General features: G+C 40.0%; 1 protein-coding gene across 4 annotated transcripts in view; it reads right to left on the reverse strand.

The window, feature by feature from the left end:
* Window positions 1-19,658, reverse strand: part of HECW2 (HECT, C2 and WW domain containing E3 ubiquitin protein ligase 2) — a 174,120-nt gene that overhangs the window by 56,685 nt on the left and 97,777 nt on the right. For all 4 annotated transcript variants that reach the window (XM_074593852.1, XM_074593853.1, XM_074593854.1 and 1 more), the window contains 4 exons: window positions 9,421-9,515; window positions 5,529-5,604; window positions 3,472-3,641; window positions 774-916 (listed from right to left, as the gene is read on the reverse strand). In XM_074593852.1, coding sequence (XP_074449953.1) covers window positions 774-916; window positions 3,472-3,641; window positions 5,529-5,604; window positions 9,421-9,515 — 484 coding nt within the window. The remainder of the gene's footprint in view (window positions 1-773; window positions 917-3,471; window positions 3,642-5,528; window positions 5,605-9,420; window positions 9,516-19,658) is intronic.

Raw genomic sequence — 19,658 nt, forward strand, 5'->3', positions numbered from 1 at the left:
TGACCACAAAGTCTCAGGCTCTTTGCAGTGCACATGGCTGTACGAAGGCCTCACGGGATCACGCACTTGACTATATTATGGTCACCTCCAGTAACCATCATGAAGTATAAAACATCTTAAAACTTCTTAAAAGTTTTTAAGTGACTTGCATCTTTATATGCATTGTTATACCATAACAATTAGCTATCAAAAAATGACCAGAAAATTTTTAAACTAGCACAACAGGTGAATTTGGAGTCCCCTCAGTGTGCTATTCATAGCAAAAGGCAATTTTAATTGCGTAGTACCATCAGCACTCTGAAAAATAATGAGTCATAGCCTTGCAGTTCCGGCCAATTAGCTGAACAGATATCAAGTATCTGATTATTAAACTTACAATTAAAAATAGTTGAACTCTAACAGAAGTGAGACAACAAAATCTGCTTCTTCTAAAAAATTTGCACACAATCGTGTAGTATTGTGATAATGCCTTGCTTCTTGACTAGCTAGACAGAGGGTAAGATTTTTTGCGAGGGTAGCATTTTTTGTGTAAAGAAATTAAGCTGAAAACAAATTACAGACACACATAAACACAAACATGGGTACATTAATTCAGAACAGGGTTAGAAACACTGGCATCTTCCAGTCAGGCAATAAGGCTACTAAAATTCCTACTAAATTTCTTACTACAGATGCAGTAGAAATTTGCTGGTCTGTGCCAGCTCTGCACCAGCATCCTAGATGCTGATTCTCCTGGATCAACAGAAGTTAGCATTAAGAACATTTTAATTTACCCAATTGCATGTCTCTCCAAGAGCCTCTGAACCGGTATGGTTAACTTCCCAAGAAAGCGCTTGATGATCGGACGACTCTTGGCAAATTTGTCTTTAACCTCAATTTCCAGGACATCTGTTAGAAGTGCAACAAAAGAATATTTCTGGAAGGAAAGAACATATTTGACACCAGATCAATACACCTTTATTCAGAAAGTATGTACATAATTATTACTAGCATGCAGTGAGCTCCAAAAGCAATGACTGATGACGGAAGTTTCCATACTGCAAAATAATGTCAACATCATTTATTAAGCACTTTATTTTTGCATATGTAACCAGCCTCTCAGGCAACCCATACCCTTTGATCGTTCCTTGAAAATAACTGCTCAGTGAGAAACTGCACTGGATAAAACCACTTTCATGATATGCCTGAGAAAGGAGAATACAATCTATCCTAGTGCTGGCTTCAATTTGGATGGTAGAAAGCAAAAAGAGAAGGAATCCTTGCTGTACTGTATCAGGTTACAGATAAGTAGCCAGGTCAATGCAGGAGGAAGGCGGAAAATGCCTCATTCTAGGCTGTGCTTAGCGAATTTCCCTTCCAACACCACACTTCTCATTAGTTTTTTTGTATGCATGACATGAAGTCAGAAGGGCAATGTGACTACAGTATTTCCAGGAGCACTGTAACTAAAGGAGGATAATTTTCTATATATTTTTGCCCCAAAGTTCACAAATCTCAGCAAGCTCCAAAAGAACCTTCTTCTGCACTTGAGGCCTTTAAACAACACGGTGCTAATTCATAAAAGACTTCCTGATGTCTGGTAAGATCATTCTTCCACCTTTCCCTATGAGGGAACATTTTCACAGTTACTCTCTTCAGTCTAGCATCCATTTTCATGAAGTTTATGAACGCTTCACCTTTGAGACCTGTTCTGCTCTGTCAAGTCTGCCTGAAGATGACCACAAGACTCAAAAGTGATACAGGGCAAATACATGAGCAGGCATGTTGGCAGACACACACACACACGTGTGCGTGTACGCACAGTGGGATAACAAATTCCCTTAGGAACAAAAGAACTCTAATTTTTCCTCTAAATTTTAGGATATTTCAAATAAAAAACCAAAAAAGTATGGTATAACCTACTCAGAAAAGCCAAGGCCATCTGTTTATGCTTTTACTGTCTGCCATCTCTACGACCTCTGAGCAAATCGCAACCGAAGTACAATGCTTAATACGCATCTGGCACGATAGCTAAAGATGTATTGAACAAGGAACAAAAGAAGGAACAACACTTCAGCTGTAGACATCAGCTAAATACATTCAAACACAGCAATTAAATTGGGTCAGGAATAAACACACTTTCTCATGCTGGGCAACTGTCGGAGCTGGGTTCCCGTGATAAAAAGAACTTAAAATATTGTCACTCTCAGTTTGTATAAAATTGCAAATTATTTTGCAGAAAGGAGTAGATGTAAAACAGGATCAATTCTGCACCACTAGGACAGTATATGTAACGGGATCATAAGCTGCTGTCGTCAGAGCGTTGCCACAGGGAAGATACAGCAGTTAAAGCAAGCTGATACGATACGTGCACCAGGGAACATTATCACTTTTCTAATAAGCTTCAAAACCAAGGAGAACTGGAGGAGAAAAAAAGGGGAAAATAAGAGTAGATTTTCTTTCTATCTACTGAACAGATGGATGGACAGACAGAAAGATGAAGAATCAATTCAGAGATCAGAACCTTGATTAAGATTTTAAGACTTCCACACATCTACAGTCTTTCCCACAACCAAGTACCCCACAGCAGTGCTCAAGCTGCCCCTGCTGTTCTGCTTTACTGCTTGTTTGGTTTCATTATGATCTGTGGGAACATTTTCCAAAGCCCACTCAATTTTTCAACGTTCCTAAAGAACACATTAATATTCATCAAACAGAGTACAGGCATCTGCTCATTAGAAAACAGGCGCAGATCAAGAACGCTGCTCACTGGTCCTGAAACAGTTACGGATGCGGGTCGGTATTTTCACCTTGTTTCCCATGTAAACATTTATCTTCAAAGGCACAGCCTGGCTCTCCTGTGCTCACAGACAGTTGTGAGACCAAGCTCCTTCTCCGAGACCTGCACGGCTTGCCCAACATAAACATATCTGGAAAACTGGCTTCTGCCAAACGGCCTTTCTTTTCCCCCCTTGCCGAGTGGTGCTGTAATGCCTCCTACAGCAACACATACAGAGGCTACACCAAAGAGCATCCCCTCTGCCTGGCAAAACTGAAAGCTTGCCACCTGCTACGCACAATGAGAATATCATTTCCAAATGAACAGTTGTTGCAATCACTGAGCATAAACACTCACTTATTGTACCTTTCCTTAAAGAGTCTTCTCACAACATATAATCCATTTTAATTAATTTATTTTTGCAATTTCAAGAAATCTCAGAGCTGTTGAGCGAGTTCAACTCTTGTTCGCAGAGAAGGGAATGAAAAATTCACAGCAGTGCAGCTTAAATACACAGCTTAAATATGCAGATGATAGCTGTTTCTAGCCAACAACAGGGTTCCTAAAATTACTACAATTTCTGTGTCAGTTTAAATGACTAGCTACAAAATAAGCTCACAGCCTTCAGAGAGCAAGGACTAATGCATAAAGAGAAAATACAAGCCTGGTACCCTGCATCAGCTGGCAGACACCTCTCAAAAGGGATACGTTACCTCTCTGTGCCAGACAGGATTCGTTGTGTTACTGATGATAGTCGACCTTCTTTCCTGGCCATGATGAGCAAATGTAGGAAATGTACTTTTCTTGCCTGGCTGAATGGACATCTTTAGATAAGGATCAGGGTTGAAGAACATGCCTTTTTTAAGTCCAACTGCTCTAATATCTATGAAGCAAAACAAGAAGGAAGGGAAAAGGAACTGAGTAAATTAAAGCCAGTTCACAAAGTAGCGCATTCCTGAAATATTATCCAGGAAATCAATTCACCATAAAATACTACGTAAAGCAGCTTAAATTTACTTATACGTTAACTGGATCCAGTGTACAGAAGATAGTTAAAGCAGGAAGTCAAGTGTTTTCCCAAGAGAACATAAGGAGGAAAGGTATCAACATCCCCATTTACATTTTAGCCTCCAGTCATTTGTGAAACAAAAAGCATGAACTTGTAACTCACCTACAAATGTTTTTCGCAGTATGTAAGGTATTTCCAGTCTTAAAAAGAAAAACCCAAAACCACAAAAAAACCGTAACACAGTACTTGCTCTGTTTCTGGGTAAGGGGGAGGGGCCAAGATAAAAAACTGTATGGGAGGCAATATAGTGAACTCGCACTTTCCCAAAGTTGAGACTTTGATAAACATAACTTCAAATACTCATTATCGACTTTGCTCTGGAGTATGATGCACACTTTCTCTCAACTTAGAAAAAGATTATTTATCTCACATAAAAGGAGGCAAAGTTTTCTGAAAATGCTTCTTTCTTCCTAGGGAAACCTCATTACCGCAGCCCCCAAGACTTGCAACAATAATTTCCTCAGGTGCACGTTCTCATGCCCAGGACTTTAATGATAGCGCAAGCTTCAACAAGAGCAAAAAAAAGGGGTATTTTTTTAATGTAATATTAGATTTTAAACTTAACTGGGAAATATTTCTCTGTTTAGGTTTGCTGAAGCACAAGATTTTAGTGTCTTTCTCCATTAGGTACTCCAATATGCTGCATGCAGTCTCCATGACTCTAATGCAACCAGCACATACATACTTAGATGAGCAGTTTATACGCACAGGCAAAAGTCACTGCACTAAAATGAAATGCCACGGCTATGGATTCAGTAAAAAAAAATAAAAAAAAAAATCCTACCCAACATTCAAAATTAAGCTACACAGTAGAAATACCATGAAATAAAGGGCAATTGCCTTTAAAAGCAACAACTTTGCACGTGCAAATGAGCAACCAAAAAATGTTCCAGGAAACGTGTTACAGACCTATCAGTCAATACACCTTTCAAAATTAAATTAGGGGACTCCTCAGGCTCAGTTACAACCTTCTATTGAACACAATAGGTTTCTGAGAATTCACAAAACAACTATTTTTATAGTACTCTATGTGAGTCTATACAATCTATCAATCAGCTCTGTCCTAGATAACGGCTGAAAGACCATTTCAAAAAGCGGGGTTTTTTTTCTGCTTTACCCCTACACTCTCTAAATGTTTTCACTGTCAGCTCTTCAAGATTCAGAAGCAAATTTTTTTCTCTCTTTGCTCAAGCTGAATATGCTTCAGTCTCACACAAGACTTTCCGTGGAATAAAGTGCTAATCAAAACAAGTGACGCTGGTAGACTGTACCCCTGCAGCTATTTTGCTGTAGTGACAGTTTAGCTCTGTTACAAGTAAAGCCTTTTTTCCTTTCTAAACCACCATTTGCAGTCATTGTTTTTTTACTACTTCAAAGTGATGGAACCAGCTTGCATCTTATTTAGAGGCTAAGTTTTCCACTCTTCAATCTGAGAGGAACTGTCCCTTGTGCAAACAGGAAATCTCTCCAAATTTTTCATGCTGGGATCCATCAAATCCATTTCTTTCACTCCTGGAAATTCATGACTGACTTGTTTGCAACAAACAGAAGTTCTAAAGAAATGACATCTTTCAAGCCACTAGAGTGTGCTCCTACAGAGGCTAATAAGGAAAAGTGTCCTATCTTTGATGTTATTTAAAACAGTAATTTAATTTTTTTTTAGCAATAATTTGTAAAACACAGAGTAGTGCTGTTTTTTACCTGATAGGGTAAAGCTGACTAATTTCCTAGAGTGCTGGGCTCCAGAAGCACCTTCATCCGTGCCTTCTACTCCCATCTAAAGAGGAGAAAAAAAAAAAAAGAAATGTACCACAGAAATTTTCACCTGCTTTGTATATGCTTGGGGATGATAATGCAATTGTAAGGTAGTATGTAGGGGAAGAATCTGACCAACTACAGCATATTACCACGGACAGGCAAAGCTACAGCATTCGTCTCTAGGAAAATATCATTTATGCCACACAGTGCTAAAGCGCCAGTACTAGGAATCTTCCAAACAGGACACGTATAGGCTAATAACACGTGCAGACACTATTAACCAGAGAAAAAGAGACTATATTTTCTTACAGGTTTCCTTTTTGTAAAATACAATCAACAGTATGGATTGGTAATACCAAAGCACCAAGCTGGTCAGTGACAGCATGTGTAACTTCTGTCACTTTCCACAAACAGATCATTTACTGTGCAACAAAAAAAGCAAACACATCAAAGAGAGACTAACAAAAGCCTTCGGATCTATGAACAAAAGCTCCTTTTAATAGAAAAGTGCAACAGATATCTAAATATGAATGTGGCCTAAAAGCTTATGCTTCACAGATTTTATGGTTTGGTTTCTACTGAAATCCCTCGTTAGGTAAAGCACTACTTCAAAATACAAAAAGTTTCTCATATATTAATGACTCATTAATGTCCATCTCTTTCAACTGGCAGAAGAATTTGTCCTTCGAGAGAGAGAGATGTGCATCCAGCTGAATAATCTATCATGAAGACATCAATGGAGCCACCTTTAAAGTCAAACTGTTCTCCAGGTAGGCACCGCGCTCACTGCCAGGCAGAAGAGGTGACACAGCCTGACGAAAAAGCTTCAGCCAAACACGGTGCTGGGGATTAGTACTAGTGACAGAACAGGAAGTAACCTGATGTATTGAACAATAAAAAAAATAAGCTGGATAAAAACTCGCACACCTATGTGTGTAGAGGAAGTATGTAAAGCAGTTCCGAGCAGCTGGAGCAGCAGTTTGAAGTTAACGGATTGATAAATGATTTCTGGAGCCATGGTAGCTGTGAGGAACCCACTTTGCATTCCTTTTTATATTGCCCTAAGCTATTTAATACCATTAGCTTTCAAATACTTCCCACAATGATCAGCAAGTACATTGGAACTCCATCAGAATTAGCAAACGTTTCAGAATTAGCGACTTCTCCTCCCATTGCAAAACTCTAATACTTTGTATGAAACAAGCAGTCAAACAAAGTGATGAAGAAACAGTGATGACATCGATGCCTGATGTTCCCGTGGACCTCCGCGGTCTCGTGAGGGAGCACACTGCGCTGTCACTTTCCCACCAAGAGCGACATCATTACCCCAGTGACTTTGTATGGACGCACAGGCGGTGACGGCTGGTAGTCAAATTACAAGGGCACCAAAGCCATGGGTTCATTCCAGCCGGATCAGTGTCCCTTCATCTACAGGCAGATTCCCTGGAAGCAGCAAGGGGCGCATCCCCCTGGGATGGTGATGCTGCCCAGGCAAGGCCAGAGAACGCTCTGTATTTCAGTGTAGTCTTTTGGGCTCATTCTAACGTGCAACGTTTTCTTCTTAAAAACGTCATCCATCCACAAAAAGGCTTTCCTCATTCTATACCTATTTTTCTGCCACATCACTGATTCTGTTTGAGAAATATTGTTTACATTGTTAATCATTACTTCATTTTATAGAGAACAGGAATTGCCTGCAATGCAGCTATAATATAATGAATTGAACGGTGTTCCCTAGCACTTCCATAGTTTCGCTATATATCCTTTTCCTGTTTCCATTATGACCTGAACAGCAATTTCAATTTTTCTGAGCCAAGCACAAAATTTCATCCCAGCATACATGCTTAGATTTTTTGCACTACAAAGGCTCTCTCTCATCCAGCGTAACACAGTGTTTCTCAGCGCTAGATCAACCCCTGCATTTCCACTGGTTCAAATGAACACAATGGAATGCTAGCTGCTTATCCAAGAACAAGACGGACTGAAACACCTGGTGTGATATGCCATCAATATGAGGAAACCCAGAAACATGTCTTCCACCAAACCATGGAATGCGAAAACACAGAATCATCCAAGTAAGCAGGTAACTTACTGCAGCTTAAAAAAAAGCGAGTGGGCATGCCGTGACTCTTATCACTTCCACAAACGCCATTTCTGTAGCAACAGACACGACCAGTGCTAAGAGAACAAAGTGTTCTCTACTACACAGTGCTTAAGCTCAACACCAAAACCATGAAAACGGTGTGAGGTATTTAACATAGTAATAGGTATGCTTACGTATAACTAACCCAATACAGTATTTTTAGGAAGTCTCATCCGAGCTGTCATATGACGTTCTCATCAGGGGAAACTAACAGCTCACTATTACTGGAAGTCTATATTGTTAGCACAAATAAAACTGTTTCTATAAAATGACACCTTCTAGCAGGAGTGTAGATTCTGTAGAATCCCCAGGACCCTGTGCTACCTTTCAAAGGAAAGGAATTTAAATAGTGACAGCCAGTGAACCCCTCCGGACTGACCAATGACTCTGAAAGACAGGTCCTTCAGGTAGCTCCTAAGTTAATAAATGCATACTAAAAGACAGAAATTCAGGTGTCCTTTTGAGCACTGAATCTCAAAAACATTGGTGGCTACTATGACAAGGTGAAGAAAACACACAAGTTCAAACAGTTTCTCCATCCAACATAATCATTCTGCTTCTCAGTAACACCACAGTGCAGCACGCAGCCCATTTTAAGATGTGTTTTTTTCCTTTATTCAAAGTCAGGCTACCTTACAGTCTGTAGTTTATAAATTGATATTAAAGACAGCGGCTGTCAAGCTCATTAACTGTAACACATTTTCTTCTGTAAAATATCAAGAGTTCACATGCCTGCTGCGAAATGGTATTATTCATAGACAGATCTGACAAAGATTTGACAATTAAATGATGTTATCACCTAGTTCTATAATTCTAAGAAAAAGAAAAAACATTTGGTATAATGAGATATAGAGTCTAGTACAGCACATACAATACCATATAGCCATAACATGCACTTGTATATAACATAAAACGCTGAAAAAGTGCAGGATCAGAATAAAAGCTACTCAGTCTGAATAACTTGCGCTCTACAGTATCTTCAGCATTGCAGTTGTCAAGACAACATCCTAACAGACATGATCTTAAATATGTGTCAGCTAATATCAAAGAATCAAATGCGCTGTGAAACTTCACATCAACTGAAGATCCAGCCTATTAGATAAATTGCTTCCATCAAAAGCACCTGGATACAAGTTCGGAAGGCTCTTCTTCCAATACGTATTTAAACAGCTGAAAAAATTCCTCTAAAACTTTTCGTATTTCAAAAGAACAAGTCTCATAATGAAAGCATAGAAAGGCAGCAATAATTTTCAATAGTCAGAGAATTATCTAAATTTCAGTGGTATACAAACACTCAACAAAATCAGTAATTTTTGCAGTCTCTTTTTTTATACTAATAGTTGCTACCTCAGCAACAATTTCATCTTGAATATTAAGAAATAAGAAGACTTTTAATAAGGATTCAGTTTGAGTCAGATAACCAGTGGGAAAACACTCTACTATGGTGTTAAATTACAACAAACAAAGCCACAAAATTGAAAGCAAGCAAAATCAAGTTCTCAGCATAACAGATTTCCACTAAGCTCAGTGATTTCAATGTCATTTTACAATGAAAAATACAAAACCAAGAAAAGCATTTCCCAATTTTAATGATTTCTGTCAGGCAATATCGCTTTTTGCAAAAACTGCAGTTAATGGTAAAACTAGGAGACTTATATCAACAGGTTTGTCTGACAACGAGGCTACACTTACCATCACAGCAGGGTTTTTCACAGTGATACATGGAGTAGTAGCTCGGAGGGCTCCACTAACACCATGGTAATATTTAAAACAGATCTTTATTTCAGCTGGAAAACAAAACAAAAATCGCATTAAACCCTTTACGACTGACCCTGGGCAAGAGAGAGACAACGGAAGGCGCACGTGCACACAGGGAGTCATGGCTGACTTCTGTGTTCTTTCACTTTGTTGTGAAAGCATGCAATAACTGTAACTGAAATGTATGTTCTCTCAACCTGTAGAAAATTGGAAACCTGTCTCAAAACGTCTGAATAGAGTTTTTAGCCAAAGAGTTGGTAAATGCTGCCTTCTGGTTTTGTTTCTAAATTATTAATTTTAACTATGTTTCCACTCAGTCAGTAAAAAACCAACAGCTCATTTTTTCCATCTCTTACAGTGAGATATCCACGGTCACTATTGGATAAGAAATGTCTAAGTATTCACAAGCCGCAGTTCACACAAAGCCACTTCTGTATGTTTTGTATGGGTCCAGGGGGAAGGAAATGAGACTGGTACAGATCTCTGAAGACAAGTTCATTTCAACATTATAGGGATAATGTGAATTGTTATTTTTCAACAGATTTGTAATTTGCAAACCAAAAAATAATTACACATATGTTTTGTTCTTAAATTATTTAGTCACATGGAAATGGGACCTCTCTCTACAGCCTTACGCACAGAGGTGGTACTGAAGGTATTGTACCTTGTTAATCTATGAAATTGTCAAAGCAACTGCTTTTTTTGCTTCTCAAACAGAGGGTAACATATTTTGATGAATGCATTAACATAAATTATGCTGACATGATGATTTAAACAGTGGTATCCTTTTTAGGCAGTTTGAACAGTTTGGGGCTTTTTTCATATGGAAGGAATAATTCTCAAGTGAACTACGTACTCCTACAGTAATTGTGCTAGAAGGGAGAGCAGCACGGGTGAACACGTGCTAAGTGCCCCAAGCCCCCCAGCAGCAGCAGCAGGACAACGTGCCTTCCACTTCTTTTTCCCAACCTTAGCCAACGGCACAGGGAACAGAAAGGCTACAAGTGTCCCATCACTCGCTCTCTCACAGCCAAAAACAGGATTGCAGAGAATCAGGGTAGAGATTCAGGGTATATTTTCCTGGATTACAGTACAACCCTATTTGTAAGATAACTGTGTTTTTTGCTCTGAGTTGATTCTTACAAGATGGAGGAGAAAAGAAATCACTGGATCACCTACTCTGATCACTGTTGTGCTCTTTGCTGCCCCTTCTTCCCTTCACAACGTGAATGTTGACATATGGGCTCTAGGAGTACACACAGTACCCCTGCATCACCCTCAACAAAGCTGAATGAGGGGACAAGGTTGGGGCGATCATTCCTGTGGTCCTACAAGATGCTTCTCTGCTTATATATCCAAGAAATGCATTACAGCTCCTTGTTCACAAGTTACGTAGCATGCTGATGTTAAGATGCAGGACACATGGCCTACGTGCCTTTCATTCTGAAGCCAGCAACACCAAAATTAATTTTATTTGGCTGTGCCTAGCTTGCTCAATCATCCTCCATGGATCTTTTATCAGGCAGTGTAATGATAGGACAAGGGGTAATGGTTTCAAACTGAAAGAGGGTAGATTTACATTAGAGATATTAGGAAGAAATTCTTTACTGTGAGGCACTGGAACAGGTTGCCCAGAGAAGCTGTGGATGCCCCATCCCTGGAGGTGTTCAAGGCCAGGCTGGATGGGGCTTTGAGCAGCCTGGTCTAGCAGGAGGTGTCCCTGCCCATGGCAGGGGGGTTGGAACTAGATGGTCTTTAAGGTCCTTTCCAACCTGAACCATCCTGTGATTCAATTTTTATCCTTTCCACTAATTCTCATATCATCCACAGACGAAATCACTGGGAACCCTGTATTTCACACCACTGATGAAAGTGTTTAAAAGCACTGCATCTTTTATTAACTCCTCCAGGGCCTCACTAATAGGATTTCATTTTTTGTGTAACCTGTCAAACCTTTTACAATCGTTTAGTATGCTAAACCAAAAATACCCTTTATCCTGGTTAAGGGAATAAATAGACACAACTTGAGGGTGTGACAAAATACTGTGAAATGCAAGCTCAAAGTCTGGATTCTGCATTAGCCCTACAGGTGTTCTGGCATTCTGGTAGGAGCGGAGATGCAAGTACGGCTGACCACGGTGGAAAGCTGTTAATATGCTGTTCAGTGTATTCTTGAAAGCTCATTCTATATGAGTGGCATCCATCATTCAATGATCTGCCTTCAGAAATACTTCAACAGGAAATTGAAAACAGAGCATCTGGTTCTCTCCCCTTTGTGTGTTGGGACCTTCTGTTGCTTAACAGGGGAGGGGAAAAAAAAAAAAAAATTAATTTACCTAATTCTGCATTTTAGATTTCTGCTACTATTTCAATATAATCAGCTATGAAAAAGGGTTACCAAGACATTTGGTACTAGAATGATTCTTGTCAGACTCTGGAAGAAGTTGCATGACACATACCTGAAGGAAGCTTGATATATTTTATATTGGAACACAGGAAAGGTGAACGTGGGACCATGTTTCCGGTCCCCCCGAATAAAGTTTTGTTTGCTAAATTGCATTTACTGCAAATAAAAGAGCATTATGTTTAACCGAAGCCTGACCTCCCACTGTTGTTCCTCTGCATTCCTCCAACGCAGCAGAACAGCTATAATTATGGCCGCCCTTGATCCTGTGGGATTTTCCCCTATCTGGAACAATCGCTCTGTTTTCCTTCTCCATTGGGATAACTCTTCTGTGTGAAGTTGATAAGGGTTTACTTCTGGGTACAGAAATGGCCACAGGCAAGCAGAAATTACAGCAGTCAATTCAGACAGACCAGAGGATGCGCACGAAAAGTTTGGGCAGTTCAATTCCTCTGACTTGGTTCAACAATACATCAGTAGTTCTAAAATACAAAACTGCAATGTTTTGTATAAGGTTTTGAGACATACAGCATCATTCCTTGAGGGCTGAGGTATTTCATTACTGCAAGATAAAATACCCACTTACCCCTGCTCAGAAGTATCAGACATCCATCCTGCAAGCCTGCTAGGCCAAAAAGGATTATTTATTTATTTTTAAATTTGCTGCAGTTATAGGTCAATGTTTATTTACTATCTTCCTCCCAGAACAAAGAGGAGGCACCTCAGAACTACCCTTCAAAGGCAAGTGACTGGCTGATGGAGCCTCCAGGGACTCAGGAGGTGGAGGAGCTGCTGGTCCCACTTCCTGCTCCCCACAGCTGAGTTCACACACACAGTCAAAACGTGCTCTGTTTACCGCAAGCTTTACAGCAAAATTCTAAATGCAAACAGGATTTCTAGTCACCTACAAAGCTTTATCATCAGACCTAAAAATGATGGGTCAGGACCTGCAGGTTCTTCCTAAACTGAGCAATTCTCTTGACCTACCAACAATATTTATATCCAAATCAACACACAAGAATTTCTGGCTCACATAAAATGGGACTTTGAGCACTCGTGACAGTTGTCAGGATTTATACCAAGTGCTCAACTATCCACCTTGTAAAATACATATATTACATAACCAGGACGCAGCCTTGAGCATCATTTAATCACACTGTGATTGTGTTACAACTACATGAGAGAATGGTAAAACAATGAATTACTTCACCAAGACTTCTATTTTCTAGCTACATTGCTCAACTTTAATGTGACCCAAACTTTATTTTTCAGAGAGTTTCTAGAGCTGCTGTTTATTCAGTCTGTTGTCGCTAGCTACCTTCTCTCAATTCATCACTTCTGAAAAGAACCTAGCAACGGAGAGGTATCAGCTGCTGCTTCTATTCACAGAGAGTCAATAACATGACAGCGGACAGAAGTTTGTCATATATTTTCACTACACTGACACGTGTATTCCCCGAAAGGCCGAAACGCAGCGCTACAAGGTCTGGATCCTCAATTTCTTCCTCCCAATGTCTTCTACAAGCATACAGTACTTTTCAATACCTGTATGCGTCTGGTGATAGAACAAAACAATCTTTAATCTGATGATCCCTTTTCATATAAATGAAATTTTTAAAAAATAAATATCGTCAGGATTAATTTCTAGAACTAATTAGAAAAAGCAGAGCACTTAAAAACACAGTGCAGAGACTTCTTCTCTCACTTCCCAACAGAAGCAGCGTTGATTTGGTTTGGGATTTATACACACAGGAACGGCAGACCTGCTGTTAGCATTGTGTCGACAGGATTAACACAAGAGAAGCTGTACATTCAGCACAAAATTGTAAAATGGGCATCACAAGCACGCAGACATTGCCAAATTGAATATGGGCTTGCAAGACCAGATCTTGTATGTAGCAAGAATACAATCCTTTCATAGGACCAGAGATAGCTAAGGAAGCTTTTTGCAGCTAATGCTACTAGAAATCCCAGTTAACATTAGAAGAAATCTCAGAGGAACCCTGTCAGTTCAAAGCAGCTGAGGATCTAGCTTTCTGACATTTCTTGTACTGTGTTCAGAGAAAAAAGTGTTGATTAGAATATTTTTTTCTTGACTGATGGATTCCTGAGCTCCAGATATACTGAAAACAGGTATCCGTGGCTGGTCCTGATAGAACACATCTCAGCCTACTATCTATAAATAAGGCCCCATATACACACAGACCTCCTCAGAAACAGTAAGTTCAGTTATCTGCAAACAGGACTTTAATATTTAGAGAGTTGAGTTCAATACTGTATTAACACACAGGCTTCCTCTGAACTCCTCCATACTACAAACTGCACAATAGCACGTGTCACCTACCGAGTTTTCCCAGTTTCTTTCATTCCTCCTACCATCTTGCTTTCATGTATTTCCTTTAGGGGAAAACTTGCACTTCTCTTTTTTCTTTCCTACTTCTTCCCTCAACAAGGTAATTAGCTTGCTTTATATGTGATCTTTAATGAAAAAGTTAATAGCAGTAAATCCAGCAAGGGAAAGACATCTGTACCTGACCACAGGACTATCTGCTGTCTCATTAAAGAAAAATATGACATTTCAGAACAAAAAGTATTTTCATTCATGGGGGAAAAAAAATAAATGTACCTAGCTCTGTGTCCTTGATACCACACATGCCCCATTATCACTGACATTCCTCCAGACATCATACACGCCACAAGAAATTCCATCTTCATTTAGAAACAAGACCAAAATGGAATTGAGGTAGCTATGATTATTTAAAAGATACCACACACACACATAAAAAGTTATATATATGTTAATTAATCGGAACACTCCATAAAACCATAATCCCCTTCTTTAAAAGCCAATAGCTGTTATCATTTTACAACCATAGTTTTATAGCTGCTTAGGTCCGTTACATAAAAATGTTGGAATTAACAAAGGTTTCTGGGACTCAAACACTGATATTTGAATTTCAAAAGAACTCCTGCAAGAAATTATAGTGTTGTACTTCTCTCTATGGACCAAACACTCTTGCCTATTCAATACTAAAGAGATCAGCCTACACCAAATAATAACTTGCTTTTAAAACATCACTAATTCCCCAAAGTCCCCCACTTCAACTACCTTTTTACTGTCTTAATACTCTAACTTGTCCTATCAAAAAATTACTTTAGGATAGAAAGATACTCAGAATACATAAACTTGGAATGCATAAACACATGAAGATAATTCTAGAAGAGTGCATTCTTTCCAGGAGACTGATAATTCAAGAAAACAAATGGGTTCGCTATAAGAACAGTTTGCTCCAGATATACCCAAGTCAAACGAAATGCCTGTATTAGAGGTGGAACCACCCCACATTCCACTGAGAAGGGATGGGCAGAGACACCTCCAAAAGACAAGTCAGATCCTAGTTGGGTTTTAACAGTCTGCAGAGGTAAACAGTGCTCCTGGCTAACTGCATGGAAATTGCACAGCAGCTAATACTTCCTGGACACAGCAGAGAGCTGCCAGAAGTTCTCTGGGCTGAATCCATGCCTCTCTGCAGATATAAACGTATGCCCTCCAACGTTCAGTAAGGAAAAAGCTGACATCAAATGAACTCAGCTGAAAAATATAAAAGCATGTTCTATGAAACTTAGTTAAGAAAACTTTGTCACTAGAACAAACCAAGTCACTCACATTCAGGCTTTACAAAGCTATAAAGGGAGATGCAATCCAGGGAAAAGGCACTGGGTTAAACTCTAATTTTTCCTAGCTGAACCCAAACACCTCATAGACTACTGCAGCAATTTAGAAGTGCTCTGCGCATCCCGCCAGTTCAATTTCTTTTCCTTAGCATGACAGTTCAGTGAACACAAACTTTTTGCTTGGACATTTAGCATTCTATTCTCTGCATCACTTTAAGCATGTACCTTTCTGATTACTTCCTACGGGGAACAGCCCAGCGTAGTAAACAGCAGCAGAACGCAAGTGCCAAAGCTGGCTGCCTCAGGGTACTTGCTGTGTCTCTCTCAGCACATACATCATAGAATTTATTTCACAGAAGGAATGATAAAAAAAGAAACCTAGAAAGTGACTTAAGTAGACTTGCAGAAAGCTTTTTAGATAAACTAGGATCAATAACAGAAAATGTTTATGTCCCAGTGGTCTCTCTTCATCTATCCTGCTTCAGAGGAAACTGCTTGGACAAATGGTTGTTCAGATAACAGAGCCTTCGCACCCCTGCCAGCCCCGCTCACTCTGCTGTCACTCGGAGATGTTCTTATTTACAGTCACGAGCATTGCCTATTATATTCCAGTTTGGCAAAGCATTTCATTATAATCTAACCTTTAAAACAAAACACCGGGGGTATTAGGAGCTTAAGGAAGTCAACAAGGCTTGCCACAAAGGTAAAAATACAAGACCTGATCCTGTTTCAGTTATTTGTGATACTCAAAAATAGCTGTTAAGAGACAACAGATATAAATAGCAGAATAACAGCAGTATTTCTAACTCAGTGAATGTGTTTATAAATAAGGTAGGGACAATAACCATGAGTCCCCAGACAGACCACTGAAAGGGCACTGGTTGCAAGGCACTATACAGACAAGCGTTCCAGACTCAGAACAATGTGAGAAAACAATACAGAACATGCAAGAAAACAATGACCTTTACAGAATGTAATTAAAATGGTAAAAAAATATAAAGACTGGATACAAGGAATGAATTATGTTGATAGAACATTCATTAACATTGACCATTTTGGTCAAAACCACTAAAAATAGTAAACTCTGCTCATATCTCTAGTAACAACTCCTTGCTACAGCAGCTCTTAAAAGTTAAATGCACATCAGAATCAATTATTAACTAGTATTTTTTTCCTTTCAATATATATTAGCTTTTTTTAATAAAAAAGGGAAACGGGAGTTTGCTCTGCTAGCTACAAAGTATGGCAGTTTCAGTCTCAATACACTATTTTTGCAAAAGTTATAGCTTCATGGAAATAGGGACTGAATACAGGGAACTCCACACAAAACCTCACTTGTAATATCATACCAGTGTAACGCAAACACATATATTACCACGTTTTCTAAATATAGCTCATAGTCTACTCATGCCACAAACCTGAGATTTTAAGTACAAAACAGACAGCATCTGTGCAGTCACTGCATCTGAGTATCGCAGTGTGGCACCAGAAGTAGTTTAACCACAAACATCCCAAGGGTGATTTGGAAATGATTGATGTGACAAGACTGTCAGTCTCTGGATGAATCCCAGCAGCTGCCACTACGGATTACCGTTCAAGACATAAAGTCATAGCATCAGTAAAGAAAATATATGCAAATCAATATATTTCTATTCTGCTAACGGTAATGACTATGACATCAAATGTTATAAATAACAACAAAGACATTACACTACAAGTAAAGTAGGTGAAGGTGTTTCTTGTGGATACTGTAATTACTACTCATGGGACCAAGGCTCTAACTTATAAATACAAGTCCAGCACAGTCTCAAAGGAGGCTCTTGGCCTACGCCTGTACTAATAAACCAGGCAGGACCATGGCAGGGACTCCAGAGCGAGCACAAGACCACCCCGACACAGGGGTAGGGGTTGGCTGCACAGGCACAAGTCACGCCTGTCACTTGCTCCCAGCAGCAGAAAATAGCCCCTGGCCTGTTTTACCGCTTTTAACCTCTGGGGGATTTGCATATGGAAGGGCATAAGCACCAGTTACCTGTTGCGTGGCAGTGACTGTACCACACTGATTCTCCCTCCCATGGCACCCCCGACTTGGCCGTTCCTTCCCCATATTGCAGAAAACTGTCTTAGAAGCAGCGGTATATAAACGAGCAGCAGCTTTTATCAACTAGTCTTCACAAGACTCAAGCTCCCTTTCACATGCTTTTTGTATCACCAGCCTTTCCATGGATCATTTCACTCCATCTTTCTGCTAGCTCTGTTCTCCGTAAGGAATACCATCATCTCTGTTCCACCACGATGCCCCAAAGAGAGCCCCTGCCTTCCCAAGCTCACAGACTGCGATACCCAGAGAAATACTCCGCCATCTAAAACCTCTCCTGGGGCAATCGCAGCCTCTCTTGCACCAGAGACTAAAGGTCCTGCCATACTTAAGGACCGAACAGTCTGATGCCATGGTAATTACGAGGTGACCATACCAAAGGCGAAAGCATTAAGCTCTGTTGCACCTTCACACTATTGCCACTTCCCCAGGATAATGCTCCTGGAACTTGTTCCTTCCTTTTGCAGAAGGATGAAAACTGTTTGTAGAGCTGCAGCCACGTTTGGCAATTCTTCTGCAGTTTACACAGCAAACAACTTGAGGGAGCCGTCTAGTGAGTCATTGTTTCCCTTCCCCCAGATTTTAGCAAGCCTCAGAGCAGGATGTTTTAAAGCCACCTCTACTACGTAAGGAAACAGCATCTCGGGCATACTGATGCTCAGATTCACCTTCTTGAATCTCTAAAATGGCTGAGTTCCCTTTCATGCTTGCAGGGCACTTCTGCTCCTTCCCCAGGAAAAAGAAAGAGGAACACCTGCCCCTGTACTGGCTGGCTCTGCAGTTCGGAGCCACTCACTTTGTCTCGAGGTGACAGCTTAACACCACCAGCTGTTTGTGATGGTGAGCTGGACTTCGTACTTGCAAGTATTTTCTTTCTCTTTTGCATACTCTTCCTCCCCCTCCCCTCAGAGGCTGCTTGTATTTCTGGAATACATTAAGTTCATTTCTCATTATTTCATGTTGATTCCTTTGATTCTCCCTTCTAAGGGTAGAGTCTACAGAATTTTTGGTGTTGATTTCTGTCTAAAGCAAGCGAGAGTTTTCTTTGATCGTCCTTGTTTTGCTAATTTTGGATGTCTGGGGGGGGAATTAATGTCTGTTTTAGTATGAAGATGGTGAGACTCTCCCTGCCCTCCTTTCTGCAGGTTACTTGATCTGAATAGAGCATATGGCAAACTATTCCTTTATATGTTACTTGCTTGGGAAACAGGAGATGCTGAATCCACAGGGATGAAATGAAATGGAAATGAATGGAAAATTGAGTTACAAGACTGCAGATATACAGTAATGCAAAATTCAGAAAAATGCTTATCTAAGGCCTACCTTCAAACATAAGCATAAATTCCACAGACCACAGTGAAAGTATCAATAAGCTTACAATTATGCTTATGGAAAAACAGCTTCCCAAATTAAGACCTAAGGTGCTTTTCTTAAAAGATCCAAATCTGAGGATCATAGAAGGAATCTGAGGCCCAATCCAGCTGACTCTCACTGATTAATATGAAAGCAATTAAAATGGCAATAATCCTTCTGCGTGAGATTAGTTTGCATGTGGCTTGTTAGCGATGCTATCATCCTCTGCACTTCGCCCTACAGAGATATTACATTACTGGTGAAAAGATATGTAATGTCCCTAAGCTCTCACACGCCTAGGGAAAAAACACAACCAAAGTCTTTGGGATAACATGCTTGCTGACTAATGTCAACGCATCACTCAACAGTAGTAAATTCCGATCCTTTTCTTGCCAAAAAGACAGACAACTTCAGGCCAGTTTTGACTGGAAATCCTAAAGGATAATTGTAATTATTTAGCGTAACTCTATTAACAAGCATCGTCAGTCCTCACTGCCAGAGCTTGTTCAAGGCTTCTCAGGCTTGCAGCAAACATCCCCCTCCTCTCCTTGCGTATAGTTAGAGCAAGGAGCCTGCCAATCATACAGGTATAGCAGCCTATAGGTGGCGGCAATTAAGCACTGTCTGTGCTCCAAACAGGAA

Source organism: Larus michahellis, chromosome 7 (genome assembly GCF_964199755.1).
Source record: "Larus michahellis chromosome 7, bLarMic1.1, whole genome shotgun sequence".
NCBI lineage: Eukaryota > Metazoa > Chordata > Aves > Charadriiformes > Laridae > Larus > Larus michahellis.